Here is a 19,018-nt window from a genome sequence, read left to right as displayed (position 1 = left end):
TCTCTCTCTCTCTATTGCTCTGCCACTGTAGCATCATTTCATGCTCCAAATTCCAAATTTACCATCATTATCTGAGAAAATGGAAAGACAAAAAAGCAGCGTTGCTTTCATTTAGCATTTTCTCTCTCCACACTGAACATGAAAACAGAACCGAGTTCTGCATTTGATCTGCGTGGTGATTAGCTCCTGAAGACACAAACTTCAGGAGATAAGTCAGATCTACCATCATTCTGCATACTGTTCACGTAGTAAAATGGCTTGCTGTATTAAACAGAGTTAATACAAGCTAAATCTAATAATGCCTCGGGCAAGTATCTCTCAAGTTTGACTGCCTGTGTTTCTTTCTCTATCTTCTCAGAGGTTGAAACGAGATAAACTACCCGAAAAAAAAAAAAAATAAAAAAAAAAAAAAAATAAAAAAAAAAAAAAATATATATATATATATATATATATATATATATATATATATATATATATATATATATATATATATAAAACTAAAATACTACTAAATACTAAAATACTTCCCAAAAGAATCATAACACATGTATTTTTTAATGAATAATATTAGTGTAAAAATGGAGCGGAGTCAAAAGTTAACTAAAATGAACCACAGTTTATATTAAATGCCTGATTTATTGTTTTTCAATAAATAATGTGCTCTCTCTCGCATACTCTTCTCATAGGGGCGCATTAGTTTTAAATCAATGTGCAGCATTGCTTACAATTCAACTTATCTTCCTTATTCTCTTTTTCTCATGCCTCTGGGGATGTAATGGAGCTACTGGATGGTTGGAGAGAGAGGGAATAGATTTGTGTCAGTATGTTATTGTTCTGGGTCAAACCCCACGTTGGTCTAAATCAGTGGATATTGCTTCAAGACCCAGATTTTACATCGAGAATCAAGTGCTGACCCAACACACTTACAAAATAGCTTGATGCACATAAAGGCATACAAGTGTAAAATGTTGCACCACGTTAAACCATAAACAATAGTTGAACTGTGATTTGCTAGCAGTAGGCTAAATATTAGGTATATTAACAATAGCTTGTTACTAAGCGAAAAATAAATTTGCATCAAAAAGTGTGATTAAAAAATAATTTCCCTCCCTTACTTTTAAGGTTTATACGCTTAATTATTACATTTGACTTTTTTATGATATCAGTGCATGATTATATCGATTAGCATTCAGCATATCTTCCCTCCTGTTTTTGACCCAATTGGAACATCTTCAGCATATATTTTTCAACTGGTTGAGAGACAAATCTCTTACCTAAAATATAGTCTGCAAAAGCAGGCTAGATTAAAACTTAATTTACAGCTAGTGTATCAATCAGCACTACATTCTATAGTACGGACGCCCACCTGAACAGAATTTGGAAAGCGGTGTCTCTTCAAAGGAAAACAACTCAAAACAGTCAAGGCACAGGGCCCAAAGAATCCCCACATGCTCACTATCTCTTCTGTTTTTGTCTTTTTCTTTCTTCTCCTCCACCAAGAATAGGTGCACACAGAATCAAGGGCTTTCAATATTTAAGGTGAAATATAGGAAGTGCGTGTTGCATGTGTGTGTGCTTCCGAGCTTGTTTGATTCATTATTAAACACAATCCATTTTTCTCTCTGCTACTGATAGTGGGCAAAGCTCCCAGGTTTAATTCCCTTGCATTGCAGATTAGAAGCTGAATAACAATAGAAACGAGTGAGAGAGGGCATAAGAAAGTGAGTGCACAATGGCATTATTACTTTTCTCTTTTTTTCCCACTTCCTTTCCACTCTGTCCTCACCTGACAGGATGTATGGTGCTAAGGTTTGCTGCTGAAAGACGGGGAACATCCCATCATCTTCTTTAAACTCAACACGATGTGTGATGCTTTCTGGCTCTCCATATAGCAGACTGTCGAGGACGTGTTGTTGTTATGATTTCTTCAGTTTGGCTTTGGGGTCTTATGAGGTAACACAGTAAGGTAGGAATGAAACAGGGAACGGTTGGAAAACGGAAAAAAAAAACAGTCGATGATGAGATGAAATTACTTCCTCTCCGGACTTGCTGATTACAAAGTGGTTCTGAGGAGAAAATAACCTAGATAGGCTCACAAAGCCACAGAAGCTCTAACAAGCAAATCCGTGGATGTCTCAAACACTCTATTTGCAACATTGCACCTGGCCAAGTGACACTTCGTCTGCACGCAGCAAAACAAGAAACAAACATAAATACAAGCTTTGTGACTGCTAGCCTTGCTCTATATACCTTTAGGAAAAAGCTTTGATTTTAAATGGAAATTAATGCCATTTTCCTCTTGAGGAAACCCCTGAAGTCACATACAGTATCTCACTCCACTGCTAATAAAGGCCAGAATGAGCATAAATATGCATTTTATATAAGACCTTAAATGCAACATATCATAAAAAGCCTTAATACTGGTAGTTTTATTATTTTTTTTTATACACAAGTAAAATGGTTTAAGAGGTCGAATTGCGAAAACTACTAAAACACTACTAAAAATGTTCCTTGGGCACCAAAGCAGCATGTTAGAATGATTTCTGAAGGGTCATGTGAGACTGGACTAATGGCTGCTGAAATATTATGTTTTTCCATCATCAGAATACAATAAAAATATATTCAAAAAGAAAACTTTACAATATTTATTTATTTTCACTGTATTTTTTTTTTTTTTTTTTTTTTTTTTTTTTTATCAGGTAAATGCAACCTTGGTCTTATATATATAAAACAATAAAAAATAAATGAAATTTTACTTGGACACATCATATCATTAAAGCCATCGTTAATTATTTAATCCTTGTAAAATATGAGTAACAATCATAAATCAGCCCAGTATATAAAGTGCTTTTTAATAAATTCTGTTGAAATATGAGGCATTGAATTATGTGATGTGATGAGTAAAAAATAAAAGTATTAAACAGAACATTTTTATTGTGCAACAGTCTTTATTTAAATATCTAACTGTGTGCAAATTGCATTTAATTTAATTGTATTTAATTTAATATACATGAAATTCTAGCAATACAAATATGATTAATTCCTACAGTATTTAACAAGTAATTTCACTCATTATCATTTCCATCACAGGCTGTTATCAAGCACAACAGATGATTTCATATGTGATGGAAGTGTAAATTCTTCTACAGTACAATGCATCTGTCCAATGTGACATTTAGAAAAGTATAAGCCGAACAGTGTGTCTTAAGAAAATCCACACGGCCAAAAGTGCCCATAATTGAAGAAGATGAATTGGTTAAAAGAACAACTGAAAGCTGATGGTGATAGAAAAAAGTAGTTTCAGTGGGTGAAAAGAGGCCAGAGAATTAAAGGCAGAGATAAAACATGAGAGTGGTCTGAAGGACATGTCAGCATGACCGTAGTGCGAGTGTGTGAAATATCAACACAATGTACTCATGACTGTGTGGGTTTTGTGTGTCAGAGCTCTGAAGGCCGATGTGTAGCTCTGACCGCTGTGCTGCTAATTAACCAGGACAATACTTCTACTGGCTGCACACTGTGTGATCTCTCTACACATCTTTACACATGTAACACACACACACACACACACGCACACACACACACACACACCCGCTGCGGGAAATCGCCCACAGAGAGATCCACCACAGAGGAGCAAAGTGTCCCCTGATAGCACTGCTGGCACTCTCTCACACACATGAACTACACACACACAGAGTCAAAACCTTGACTTCAAAGGGTAACAATCACACCTGTGAAGACACTGGATATTCATTTTAGCCTCTGAAATAGCTGATAACTTAATATAAGTGCATATCTGAAATACATGTCAAGATCTTAATCAGAATATATTATGCCTGCTAGCTTGAAAATTACCAACATGCTATACTACATACTGTAATAAAAAAAAAAAAGAAAAAAAAAGTTATTTCACTTGCTAAAAAACTTGGCAAAATACTGAAGATATTATCTTGTGCTCAGGGGTATATACACCTTTATAAAAAAAAAAAAAAAAAAAAAAAAATATATATATATATATATATATATATATATATATATATATATATATATATATATATATATATATATATATATATATATATATATATATTTTAGCAGTATTGGCTCAACCAACCGCATGCATCTAGGGCGGGACTATATTTTTTACCAGTGGAAGATAGAGAAGTGTTCAACTAGTTTTAAAGTCAAGTCAAGTCACCTTTTTCTATATAGCACTTTTAACAATGCAGCTTGTGACAAAGCATCTGAACCGCATTAAATAGGAAAATAGTGTGTCAATATTGCAAAAAGGCAGTTCATGGTTGAATCCAGTGATGTCATCATCCAGCTCAGTTCAGTTTAAATAGTATCTGTGCAATCAAGACGATGATACCGCTGGAAATTAAAAAGCACAGTTTCTTCTGACTAATAAAAAATCTAACCATTTCATGGGTTCTTTACAGCTTGACAGGAGAGAAAAAAATCAAGTCCTTAGTTTCAACACTCTTCAGCTGAAAGCAAGACTATTTTAAGCTCAAACTGAATTTGTTCTTTGACATGTAGGAATTTGGTTTGGCACACAGACTTTGACCTCAGATCAGAACATAGAGGTGTCCGGTGACTGGTGTTTGCAGGGCTTTTCTTCATAAATGTGCGCCCACGTCCTCTGTGCTCTAGAATAACAAGTGCCCACGGGTATCAGTGGCACACTCATGCCAGTTCAGGCCATGCCAGGGCAGAGCGGCCTAACTGGGGCAGAAACACATTCGCCCTGTGGCTCACCAGAAGCCCCATCCAAAGAAAATACGCCCACACACAAAATCCTTGTACCCTCATCCAAAAGCACTAGGGGTGTAAGAAATAAACTGGTTGTGAGTCCATGTGTGTGTGTCTTTGTCCCGGACTCCATTGTAAATTCAGCAGTGCACCGGCGCTAAGCACCACCACCAAACGAGTCTGTGTTAGCCGCCGCGCCACTATAACAGGGCAGCTCAGTAATAGTCTCCCCTCTGACCCACATGTGGCTAGAACAACATAACACAGGAGGAGAGACAAACAACAGCTAATCCTCTGTGCACACAACAGCACTGCAATGGATCCCATTAATAAGAGAGGATTAGCCACCGCTAACGCTAACGAGCGTCCTCACCACAGGAGCACATTTCCTCTTTATCAGATATCTGCTTATCTCTGCCTGTTCCTCACTCCCTCCTCTACCTGTCTGTCTATCACGTGTAGCGTTGTAAATCACAGGCACTGAGGAAAAAGGTTTGCTGAGACCGAAAACAATTAAGGCGATATGAAGAGCGCTGGGAGACAACAGGACAGAAGTGAAAGAAAACAGATGGAGATGAACTCTGACAAGTAAGGTGGAGAAAAAAGACTGGCATCCTGCACAAAAACACTGCAACATATTTGCTACCATATGTGACTTTATACCTCACATTATGATTTTAAATCTAACATTTGTTACAGAATTTTTTCTTATAATCACTTCTTAATATCTTACAATGTGCCTTTTTTCTCCTAATTTATGCCACAGAATACGACTTTATAGCTCACAGTTGAGACTTTGTTTCCTACTGTATAATTGCGACTTTACATCTCACAAGGTGACTTTTTTCTCATAATTGCAACTTTATACTAGACATTATGCCTTTATACTGTATCACGCAATTGGATTTTTTCTTCTTCTGATAATTACAGCTTTATTTGGCACTTTGTATTTCACATTTGTTACTTTGTCACTCGTAAATGTGACTTTATACCTTACTGTGTGACTTTTTTATTGTAATTGTGTCTTTATAATGCACATTGTTTCTTCATATCTCACAGTTGTGACTTTGTTTCTTATAATTGCGCCTTCATATCTCACAATAAGACTTTTTTCTCGTAATTGCAACTTTACTGGGCTCTGTGCCTTTTTAATGTATCTCACATCTGAGACTTTTTTCTCATAATTGTGACTTTTTACTACACATTACGACTTTACATTTTGTATTTGTGAGTTACTCAGAATTGTGACTTTTTTTTTTTATAATTATGAATTTATTTTGTGTTTTGTGGCTTTGAATCTCACATCTGTGACTTTGTTATTGTAATTGTGACATTATTCCCTACAATGTGATTTTGGTTTTCGCAACTGTGACTTTACACCATATATCACAATGTGTCTTTTTTATTGTAATTGCGGATTTAAACCTCACATTATCACTATATATCTTAGAAATTAGTAAAACAAATAAACATATGAATAGATGAATCGTCTACAATACGATCAATATGATGCATAAAAAAATTGATTAGGTTTACATGGAGACAAAGTGGTTTCCCTAAAAAAGTGACGGAACGTGTGAAGTGAGTCTAACAAACTTTACTTTACTGAAATACACACATTCAAAATCAAATGGATTGACAAAGAAACAGCCACTTCCAGTCATTTGAATGCCATTCTGGATCTAATCTTTGCTTAGAGTACAATATAAGTTTCACGGAATATGCTAATCAAACATGCCATAGTACCTGATACCATGCTACTACAAAAATAAGTCAAATTTGTATATGCAAAAGGATGGTACAGGACAAAAGAGGGATGCATGAAAGTCTGTGGAGTGTAAGAGATGAAAGGCAATTTGGAAAACAGTGAGGATGGAGGTGGAGAGAGTGGATTATGCTGTGAGCTGTCGCTGTCAGGCTTGGCTAGGCTGGCACAGAAGCGCAGCACTATAATAAGCACCCTCTGTTTGCCCAGCACTAGGCCAGCATTGTGCCAGTTTGGGTGGACAGGCCAAAACCGACCCACAAAACACTAAAGACCTCGCTAATGGGATTCTCTTTACAGTCAGGCATGTCCTTAGCCAGCTCGAGCAGGACACTGGGATGCAGTTGTGTGAGGACCCCGGGGGGATACAGAGATCTGAGAATAGCGTGGCCATGTCTGTACAGCTGAAACTAGAACACATCTGCGCTAGAGGTGTTGGAAATGCGCTGAGCGTGTGAGTTTGCCTGTACTGATTGATTGTGCGGTAACAGGTAAATGCCCTGTTTAGCCAAACACTGCCTCACACCATCTGTCTGAGAGCAAACACAGCCTGTTCACGTAGGCAGTGCCCTTAAGACAAACATACAAATGCAGACGCACATATACACACATGCCGCAAAGACTTAATGTTCACTCAAGCCTACTTATTCAGACAAAATGATTGTGTGTGTGTGTGTGTGTGTGTGTGTCTGGAAGTATTTCGCCACAGGGCTGCACCTGACATGTCAAACAGCATTTTAAAGGCAAAAAGTCAAAATCTGCCGCTGTTTTACTGCTTACATTGCAGGCTGATTGAATCTAAAACATCTGATCTATCACTGACTTCATTCATACTCACACTTATTTGTTGTAGTTCAAATCTAAAACAATATATTTTTTCATATTTAGAATTCAGTTATCATGCGTAGAATTCAAAACAAAATTCAGAACTCAATTTAAAATAATAAATTTGTGATTTTTATAATCCAATTTTCATAATGTGTACCTTTCTGTCAGTCCACTCACTCCATCGAAGAAGCTGGATCAGATCCATTTTAGTTTCTCTGGAGGAGCTGTACCTCTGATGGACAATGCTTTTTTTATTATATTGTTAATTAGGCCTACAAGTTTGTATTATTTTTGTATTTTTAATTAAATTCAGTGGCACCTTCCATTTAAAATGTCTTCAGATGCTCGCCGACTTCACCGCTATCTCTCACAGCCCACTTTTACACACGCTTGTGTATATGCACGATGTTTTTGTGCAAGGTGTGAGTGAAAAAACAAAACGCGTGTCAACTTGTCATCAATCTTTGCCCGAATTAGAACGTGAAAATAGAGTTGCAGTTTCCCTGGGATGTGTTTTGTGATTACTGTTACTACGCCCACTCAAGCAAAACACACACACACACACACACACACTTGCACCTTCACCCTCCACTTCTAATGATCCACTCAGTGTTATTTTGGAACTTAAATACCACTCAGACAGAGGGCTAACTGTAACAATAGCTCTGTTGATTTTTTTCCTGCTGAATAAAAATGTCACATTCTGTTGGCTCTCTCCTTGACCACCTTGGGTGCTGATATGCTAATGCTGGAGTGTTGTTCTTTTCTCTCTGAGAAACGAAGTACGATTTTTGATCGCTGCAGACTGTGAAGGGAAAAAGAAAACATAAGAGCTGCCTACTTCAAAAACAAATTTACAGTGCACCTAAATAACAATTCATATGTGTTTTCTGCATAATGCAGTTTGTCTTTTATCAGCTCTTGGCTTCTTTTGCAGTTGTCGTATTTGACATTTGTTTGTTTTCGCAAATGATAAAACACTGAAAACAAACCTTACTGTGTGTGTTTGTGAACAATATATACTTTATGTCTTTATATTGTTAGAATTTAAAATAGCTGTTTTCTCTTTGAATACACTTGAATATACAGTTACAATATATAACTGTATATATATATATATATATATATATATATATATATATATATATATATATATATATACAGTACAGACCAAACGTTTGGACACACCTTCTCATTCAAAGAGTTTGCATCAAAGCATCGAAGGCATCAAAGCTATGAATTAACACATGTGGAATTATATATGGAATTATATTCATAACAAAAAAGTGTGAAACAACTGAAAATATGTCATATTCTAGGTTCTTCAAAATAAACCTATTGCTTTGATTACTGCTTTGCACACTCTTGGCATTCTCTTGATGAGCTTCAAGAGGTAGACACCTGAAATGGTCTTCCAACAGTCTTGAAGGAGTTCCCCGAGAGATGCTTAGCACTTGTTGGCCCTTTTGCCTTCTGTCTGCGGTCCAGCTCACCCCTAAACCATCTCGATTGGGTTCAGGTCCGGTGACTGTGGAGGCCAGGTCATCTGGCGCAGCACCCCATCACTTTCCTTCTAGGTCAAATAGCCCTTGATACCTTCAGTGTGACTCTATAATTTTCATAGTCATTTAATTTAAAAAAAAAACTCATATATATATAAGCATCTAATGTCTTCACAGTATTTGTTTGGGGGTAAGAAAAGTGCTCAAATGTCAATCCAAAAACAGCTTGCCTCATGCATTTCAGCTGCTCAACTGTCAGTAAAACTACAGACACAGCAAGCGGATGTTGATAAGTCCATTTATTGTACTAAAAATGGCTGAATACAAAGTACATTCACAAGAACAGCACTTTCTGCTAGACTGTCTGCAGAGCAGACAGAATCTCTATTACTGGCTTAATGTAAGTAAATGACTCATGACATTAATCTAGCTTCCCCATCTACTGCTTTTGTAATCATTGTCACAGAGAAGTCAATTCCCATATCTGACCATAAAATACGTTTTCACATTACGGACATACTGTCAGGTCTACCATATATTTATATATTTATATATGTTTGATAAATATAATTCAAAGCTAGTTACATATTTACACATGTTCCCCAAGTAGACACTGGGGAATGTCAATATCTACAATATTCACATTAATACGTGTTCTCAGTTCAAAGGCAAACGTGTATTTGGTGTCTGTGTTATATTGTGGCACAGTCATTGGTGTGAGGTGAAGACGCCATTGCCTTCAGAGCGAGAGACAGAGAGAGAAAAAGAGAGAGAAAGAGACTGGAATGGAGTTGCAGTCACCCAATCTAATTAACAAACACGACTGGCTGACACTTTATGGCACTAAGCTCCATTCGGGTTTGTGAATGCACACGTCTGAAGGAGCCAAAACGGAGATAATGTTCTCATCTAAGAAATTTTTGCTCTCGCTTCTTTTAACTTAGGGGTCTTTTGGAAAGGAGACAAGAATGAGAAAGAGTGGGGAAAAAAAGAATTGAAGTGCAAAATCTTCATTTGACTAGACTGCAAAGCATTCTTTTCCCTTTCTGATAAAACTTCCTCTCGCTTTTTTATGGTGCGAGATGAGAAAGACTATGAGTTATGGGAGAAAAATACTGTTGCGGTATTTGATAAGAGGTCAGAGTGCATTATAGAAGAGCTATTAAGTCCTCTTAAGTGATTTGTCAATGGATGTGAATGGGTCTGGCTGTGGCAGAGAAAAAGAGACAGAGAGGAGAAAAAAGAGGAGAGGCTATTGAAGAGGAGAGAGAAGGACAGAGGAAAGACATACCTACCAAACCCCAGGTGATTGCAATGATAGTAAGACTCCAAAGGGGTTCAAAGGGAACAGGAGAAGAAAGGAGCAGGGTAAGTCCATACAAAAGAGTTCATAGCAAAGGGAAGAATTGCACAGCAGAGGAGAGGCAAAAACGGTATATCACAAATCCATTAGTCCAAATTCCTTGCAGTGTCCTTAGATATCCGCTCCCAAAAAGCTACGGAGGAAAAAAACGTCAGGGTCGGGGGCGATAAACATCAGAGGACAGACGCCCGTTTTCAGTCTGCTTTTCCTTTCCGACTTTGTCCATTTGAGTTTTCTTATTGTTTATGTGCGAGAAAAAAGGCAGTTCTATATATTTCAGAGATGAAGAGTTATGTGTTATGGCAATCTGTGACAAGAGGCAAGCTCTCCCGCGGAGCAAAAAAAGAAAAAAAATATTTTGGAAAAAGAAGAATGTTTAAGGCAGTCTTTTTTGGCCGGCCCCCTTCTCTTGGTCAACGCCCGTTACAGCACCTACAAGAGGATAGATACGACTTACTACTCACGTAATGGAACGCAATACATTCCATGCAAAATATTTCTAAAATAAAAAAATATATATATATATATGTATATATAGAAATATTAATAGTGCAGTTGAAACATATATTTGGACGAATATGTGTAAACAGCAAAAGGTGGTGAGAAGAGCAAGGGGGCAAGACCAAAAACCTGCTCTATCGCTTCAAAAAAATTTCCCCTGGCATTTTAACTGTTAATCATTAAATGTATTGTGCTGTTATGAAAATATTTTACATTGTAACTGTAAATTCAAGCCATTCATGTCACATAGAGCATGTACAAAACTTTTTAGAGGGTATGATGTCTTTTCAAAGTTCATTCGGAGACTGATTTGAACAAACCTGCCCCCCTTAGTCCACTCTTGTACAACAGCGCTGCACAGATGGCCATGCTCTCGGTTGTGTGTGTGTTGTTTTTTTTTCTTTCTCTCTCTCTGTTACAATATATAGAATGAATATGTCCTGGAAAAACACAAAACTAAAAAAAAGTTACAATTCCCCAGAAAGTTTCCACACAATCCGCATAACTCATTGCTAAGACACAATGTGGAAATGGACTCGTCTGTTGCAAGAAATATAGCAAGAGCAACTAAGATATTTTCCCACTACAGTTCCTGCTGGTCCACGCTGCTTTTACAGCCAATGACTGATCCAGAGGTCTCGCACAATGTTAGGACACAGACTCCTCACGCAGTAGGCACAGCTTGCCTACCGGGTGCAGATCAGCAGGAGAAATGCAACTGACATTTCATCTCATCAGTAGGCAATGAGGCACTGCACAGTAACAGTTTCAGCCACTGCTTCACTGTACCCTGCTGACACAAACACCAGCTGCTGCAATCTGTCCAGAGACCAGTGTGCGCCTTACGAATCCTGCATGTCACTAATACAGACACAGACTTTTTATCACTGCATTAAAGGCAACGGGCTGGCTCTGTGTTCTGGGATGGTGCTGACCCATCATTTTTTGATGCGCAGGTGTAAGGTGTGCGAGTTACGTAAGGCGAAGTCTTTGTCATTGGTTTTGTGAGATTTATTTAGAAACATTTAAGCTTATCTTAAAGACACAGTTCACCCCAAAATGGGGTCAACCTCATGTTGTTCCAAACCTGTATGAATTTCGATTTAAAAATATATTTTGAATAATATCGGTGATCAAACAGTTGACCGCCATAGTATTTTTTTCTTTCTTCCATACTATGGAAGTTAATAGCTACGGTCAACTATTTGGTTTCCAATATCCACTTCTTGTCCCCTCTCCTCAACAAACTCCTACAGGCTTTGAACAACTTTTACATTTTCATTTTTGGGTGAATTATATTTCCAGTGCAGAACTCAATGATAAGGAAAGTGTGTCAGTAGGGGTCCAAACATTCATTTAGCCATTAATTGTAATAATCCAGTGAGATCTGATCTCATCATTATCCAGACAGAATGACATGCAGAAACAGAACAAACTGAGACAGACTAAATCTAGAAGAATCGTGGCATTGTCTCCAAGATGCTTCTTAGGGCAAAAGAGTCCATCTAGGGCAGAAGCTGTTTTTAACACAAATGATGGTCTCACCAAATGTTGATTCAATTGAATTAATAGAAGCTAATTGATAAAGAAAATCTATTTTTTTTTATGGCATCCACATTTTACACCATTTTTACACAAAAGCCTAAAACTTAACAGTACTGTAGCTGTGGTTCCTTGAAGTATCTTGGAGATGTTCCCAAAGATCTTCTGGATTTAGTCCAAGTTTGTTCTGTTTCATGTTATTCCAGACAGACTGGATGAAGGTGAGATCGGATCTCTCTGTGTGGAGCACTGGCTGTTGTCAGACTCCAAAATTTCACCGGATTATTACAGCAATGTTTGGAAATGTTAACTGATATTTCCTCCTGACATACTAGTAAAGAAACAACACGTTTCTGCACAAAAGCAACAACAAAAAAGAATATGAGTACAGGTAATTATATTGGGAGCATAATCATACTTCTACTATAATGGAGTCAAGATGTTTTTGCGGGTGCACATGCACATATAAACACACAGTCAGTGGTTTACTGCTTCAGGTGCACCCAAAAGGGCTTTTAGTGGCCTTGCTCAAGCTGTTTTTTCAGATCTAAATCACTGAGACAAGAGGCCTTCCCTAATCCTGGTCCTCACCTCTGCCACCTCGACATCTGTCGAAGTGTGTGTATGCAGGTCCGTGAGTGTGTCAGGCAGCATCTGGGCCTAATGAGGCTCACAGCCTGCCACTGCACCCGTTTAGCACCTTCCCATGAGCACCTGCATCAGAGGTTACCTTCTGACGTGATGTAAAGTTGTTGTTCTTGCCACGGGAGCCCTTCCACCCCTCGCAATCCAGTGATTTTCACTGCAAAAATAAGGTTTGATACTACTGATGGAGTCACCCCAGAGTCATGTGCACAGGGTTTACACTCCAGTCTTTAGATATGATACAGATATGTCTCCCTGACTATGAATAGCAACTTTTAGTAGGCATGAAGAAAACAAAGTGTTAAAATAAATAGCAGGATAAAGACAGAAAAAAAGAAAAAAATAGCACAAGATGATGACTGCATGTATTTCATTATTTACAAATGCGCAATACATCAGTAACATTGTGAAATAGTATTCAAATGTAAAATAACTGTTATCTATTTGACTATTTTAAAATGTAATTGCAGGTATATCACAGGTAACTTACTCCTGTGATGGTAAAACTGAATTTCAGCAGTTATGTACCTCGGATTTAAAGTCACGGTTGGGTTCATTTTCGGTGCAGTAAGGGAAATAAATGCAAACAGTAAACTGCAGGTTGTTTATTACTATAAACTTTTTTAACAATTTGTTTGTTTTTTTAATACTTTTTAATAAAATATATAGAAAAAAAAAAGAATAAGAAATAAAATACTGCTTCAAAGTTATCCACTAAATAAAATACTCTTAGTCTCAAACCAATATCATATAATAAAATATAATGAAAAATATAAATAAATAACTATGATTACAGTGCAACATTACCAATCCCAGCGTGTAGGCCTGCTCATATTTTAAAAAAAAAATATATATAAAAAGTGTAAACAAATTGTTACAAAAGTTTATAGTAATAAACAACCTGCAGTTTAATGTTTGCATTTCTTTCCCTTACTGTACCGAAAATGAACCGAACCGTGGCTTTAATACCGAGGTACTTACCGAACCGTGATTTTTGCGATTTATATATATAGTACCATTCAAAAGTAACTAAAAGGTAACAAAAGCAAATACTTTAATAAAAATTTTACTGAACTTTACTTACTTTTGTGTGATGCTGTAAATATACTGCCAATATTATTATCAAATTTTTTACCAAAAAGTCATGAGTCATTATTCATATTGGAATCAAAAATCTAAAGCACAACATCCACAGCATAAAAATGTTTCTACTGCAATCAACATCACTCAGAAATAAATAAATAAATAACAACACCACCTATTATTATTATTATACTTATATAAGTTTCATTGTGTTCTTATTATGTTCATTTTTGCTATCCACACATTTGTCGCCACCTGGAGTTTAAAAAATAGGCATGCTAAATACATTTCTGAAGTTCTAAGATAACAAAGATGAAAATTGTTTGAATTGTGACAGATGTTTTTTCTGTTGTATATGGTTTCAAAACAAATGCAAACTGTTTTTAGTAAGGATCAAATTGTATATTTTATTCTATTCACTGTTAACCATGTAAATCGCAGTTCTTAATCATGTTACCATCCAACATTGCAAGTTTTATTTACTCGCCAAAGCCTTTTTTTTTTCTTGCACTTGGCAGATGTTAAATTAAGACCCTGGTAACACTGCACACCTTGGTATAAATCTTGTCCTCAGGCTATTAGAATTATTCCAGTGTGCTTTCCAGTCTTTTGCTAAAAACAACAACAACAAAAAAAAAAAAGAGGACGATTTTGCTCAAATGGACAACATTACTGTCTATTTGTCTATTATTGAAAGTGTTATGGTGATATAAACATCAGTTCACCATCTGCTTACAGTGATCCCTGCACACCCTAGCCAGCTGGATTAATAAATTACACATCCTACGAAATTATGGTAAAACTAAAAACTCAAGGAAGATTTGAGTCCTCCAACCTCGTTCTGATTATTAACAATGACAACTCATGGGGATATTCAACACAGCACTTCTCCAAAAACTACATTGAGCAACCTTTAACAGCAAAAGAGAGTGAAAGTGTTCCGCCACAGGCAGATGGCCACTGTAAGTGGGAGTGTGACTGCTGTCAGCCTGAGCGAGATGCATTTCTCTGTTGTTAGCGCTTTAAATAATTGTGCTGAGGCTAGTGATTATTTGCATAAACACCATTTAAACATAGCTGAAGAGCTCTAATCCCACACCAAACAGCGTGAAAAGAGAGAGATAGGGAATGCATTGAGACTCAGAGGGAGTGAAGAGAGATTACAGAGTGATTTGCTTATTTCCAGGTATTCAAATAAGCATGCCACAAAATAAAGCAAAGCAAATAAAGGGGATAAATTCTCCCCATATATATATTATTATTATTTTATTATTATTACTATTTTTTTTGGCCTACCCAGCAAACCAATTGCTCTGCCCAAGTAAAAAAAAAACAAAAACAAAAAAACTAAGCTGTCTGTCAAAAATTTTAATTATGACAATTTTGGATATGGGTTGCCTTTCATTCTCCCTCCTGGTATCTGTCTTTCAGAAGAATAAATGTTGCACTGGCGTCTGCCCAGCAAATGTGATCATATCCGCACTGACGCCTCACTGTTTGTTGATGTCTTTATTTATCTCTTTTTCCATTTTTTGCTGCTTTTTTAAAGCCATTTTTCATGTCGTCTAACAATCATAACCTAGCCGCTCATCAGATGGCTATAAATAAAACCGTCTCTGTCTAACTAGGTGCAAACAAAGTGCGGGCCTCGCACCATTTCCATATCCTCCATTTTCGTATCAACAGCTGAATGACTAACTGTGATTTATGGCTGCGGAAGTGTCATGGCAGCAGATTTTATGAGACGTCGATGAACTGATTTGAGTCTATAGACAATCTACTGTCTGAAAAAAGGTTTCACGTTGACAGCAGCGCGACTCTATTTGTTTGCAATATGACTGGAGTCGGCACCAGGATTTGCTTTAGTGACCTTGCGATGCCTCAGACAGTCGGCATTCACTTGGCTCGGCAAAGTTTTCAGAAACTCTGGACTTCATAAAGGAGCTGAGAGATATTCAAGGTCCTTCTTTTGTCCAGGCGTACAGCACTTTAGTACATTTCTTCCATACTGTGAAACATACGATTCTGAGAGAGACATGTTACGGGTAGTGTGGGGGAGGTTTGAGGGTCGACTGCATGAACACTATTTGTTATTATCGGTACACAGTGAGAAGACACACATGCGTGCTACTGGTCCAGCGTGGCACATTTAAGCATAGTCAGGGTACCTTGTATCAGTAGGACACAGTATGTGTATATCAAAGCTAATATTTGTGTGTATGGACTTGCTTGCCAGAACCCAGTGAGGGTGCCTAGGAAAGGGGATGCCCCCTTGGTATTTCACAGGGCACAGCTGTCATGATGACCGTCAGCCAGAAGCAGTGTTCGGACCAGATCAGTTTTTTAAAAAGTCATTTGAGCTACAACTATCAGAGGAAATCTGTGATTTCATGGCCTGCTTTATATGAGATGTGTAATTACTAACGCTACGCCGCAGCTTTGTATGAAAACCCATTTCTGTCATGGTATTAAACATAGATAAATAATAATAATAATAATAAGTTATTGCGATTTCATATTTCACAATTCAAAAATTATTTCTTGCAACTGAGAGTTTCTATTGTCAGATAGAAATTAAAATTTTTGTTAACATCTCAATTTTTATTATTATTTTTTTTTTCTCTTGGAAATGCAAGTTTATGACAAATTGTACTTTATTTCTCACAATTCTGAGATAAAGTTATCAAATGTGACAGGAGGCAGCATTATTATGTATTACGGATTTGTACAGCAGTTAAAAGGTTAAGATTGAGTAACATTGTCAATTAATTTTTCGGTTTCTGCTCGAAATATTTTTAAATAATGGAAATATTTCCAAATAGCTGCAGCATAATGTTGCAACACAGCAGTGGTGTTTGGATGGAACGGATCAGTGTATTTGAACAAACTGGGTGAACGACAGAGTCAGTGACTCCCTTGTAAAGACAGCCCTTTGCTGCCACCTACTGGTGTGATGATGTAATCTGCAAAAAGACTTAAATATTTAAAATAAATAAATAGAATTATTTTAATATGTTATTATACATTACATAAAAGTGAGGAAAAGAAAATGGTCACACACTTTCAGAAAAAAAAATATCAAAACTGTCACTGTCACTGAGGCAGTACCCTCAAAGTTACTAATATATACACGTTGAGTATATAAATTTGTACTTTTGAAATTGTAATATGTACCTTTTCGGGGTAAATATGGTACACGTCATTGATACGTTTGTTTAATTGCCTGTTTAAATTTGATGACAGCAACAGCTTTGCTCAGAAATGTGCATTCAACTATACTCAAAATAAATCAGGATTTAGAAGAAAGAATGACAGTCATACCTCATATAGTGAGGCTTTTTCTTCCGCCGAAAATAACGAGCACATAAGTCTGATTATTCATCTCATCCTGCATAAATATGACTATAAACCGTTCAAAGTAAAATAAAATCACTCTAAACCCCAGTGAATATTCTCTCAATAGCATCATAAAGTTGTGTGTGTACTGCATGTGTGTTTGTGGGGGCTGGTTGAGATGGCGCACGGATAGTTTATCCATGAGCGCTCAGCTGTAACCGCCATGATGTCAGAGGATCTATCTAGCACAGAGACAAAAGTACTGTGAGTGACTGTTTAGAGATCCAGGCGGCACTGACGATGGCTCTGTGAAGGGAGGGGGAAAGATTCTGTAACTGTCGAAGCATCGGATCTGAAAGAGACGTGTATGACTTCTTAGACTTCTCAGACCGCTGGAGTGTTTCATGCGTTCCTCTTTCATTCCTTCTGCACTTCCTGCCTTGGATTTTCTCAGACGACAGCTCACTCATCAGACTCTGTAAAGAAGTGGCTGATACAATAAAAGCAAGGTTGTCTAATCGTGTGGCCAACTTCGTCTCCATGCCAACGTATGACTAATAATCCTCTTAGCTAGCACTGGGCCTCTTCATCTCTCATGTTTTATGTCTACCTCCCTCCCATCCTTCCGTTTTTCTTTCCTACAGATTAAGCATTCATGGGACAGGGGTTGGGGTTTATGTTGAACCAAAAAAAAAAAAAAAAACACTTCTTTCTGAAAAGTCAGTCACACATTGGGTTAAAAAAAATACTTAGATCGTTTCTTAGATCAAAAATGTATTTTCTTGTAAAATATACTCTAGTGTTTATATTTATCACACACACACACACACACACCACAACACACACATGGTTCCACTATAATGTTATAATGTATAATGAAGGTTGCCAAGTAATAAAGCAACCTATTGCATTATTATACAATATGCCGTCAGTATGCATTAATCAGTATTTTAAAACTATCTCTGAACACATATATTTAGAACTATATATTTTACAGTTAGTACAGTAATTATGACTGGCTGACTGTATATCTAGAATTCTTTGCAGTGGCACTCTAAAGAACTGTCAGCTGTCATTGCTGGCTTCTGTACAAATACTAAATATACTTTTGAAATAGTTGAAAAAAAAAAATCAGGCCAGAAAAAAAAAAAAAGAAAAAAGAAAAAGAACAATCAATAAAAAATTCACAAGGCCGAGGTTTTGGTGATCACACAAATCTGCCGAGTGGATGCTAAGTGACTGTTTCCTTCCAGCGACTGGTTTCTACTCGTCAGATCACAGTCTTTAAAAACATTCTTTGATCACCAGAGACGAGAGAAAAGTGAGAGAGAGGCAGCTAATTGCTTGTTGACGGAGATAAAAATCCATGTTTTTCACATGAACTGGCATCGGTCATTAAACTGACATGCTTCGTTAACAACTGTGCATTCTGTTGCTTCTCATCGCAACAAATGTTTACAGTGAAGACCGCTGTCAGATACAGACTACACACCTGGTTAGACCTCAATTAGATCTTGAGAGCTTTGATCTATTTATTTATTTCATTTCCTACAGTTCGAGCTAGTTACTTGGTAAAATGATGCGTGATGGGGTTGTTAGTGTATAGGATTGTGTAGAGTCCATATATTCAGCAATTTTATTTTTTGTTTATTTATTTTTTTTGTACGAGTAAATTAAGTAACCGTGTATATTACAAGG

The 19,018-nt window shown here is 36.9% G+C and overlaps 1 protein-coding gene across 4 annotated transcripts in view; it reads right to left on the bottom strand.

The window, feature by feature from the left end:
- The window catches only part of pcdh1b (protocadherin 1b), a 153,336-nt gene that overhangs the window by 17,359 nt on the left and 116,959 nt on the right, over window positions 1-19,018 (bottom strand). Inside the window, exon 5 of one of the 4 annotated variants that reach the window (XM_052574194.1) lies at window positions 9,133-10,645. The exons of the other annotated variants lie outside the window; for them this stretch is intronic. Coding sequence (XP_052430154.1) covers window positions 10,590-10,645 — 56 coding nt within the window. The 3' untranslated portion in view covers window positions 9,133-10,589. Of the gene's footprint in view, window positions 1-9,132; window positions 10,646-19,018 lie in introns of those variants that run through there. 4 annotated transcript variants of the gene reach the window in all.

This window comes from Carassius gibelio, chromosome B14, assembly GCF_023724105.1.
Source record: "Carassius gibelio isolate Cgi1373 ecotype wild population from Czech Republic chromosome B14, carGib1.2-hapl.c, whole genome shotgun sequence".
In the NCBI taxonomy this organism is placed as follows: Eukaryota; Metazoa; Chordata; class Actinopteri; order Cypriniformes; family Cyprinidae; genus Carassius; species Carassius gibelio.
The sequence above is the reverse complement of the archived record's forward strand: the minus strand, read 5'-3'. Positions and strand labels throughout refer to the sequence as shown.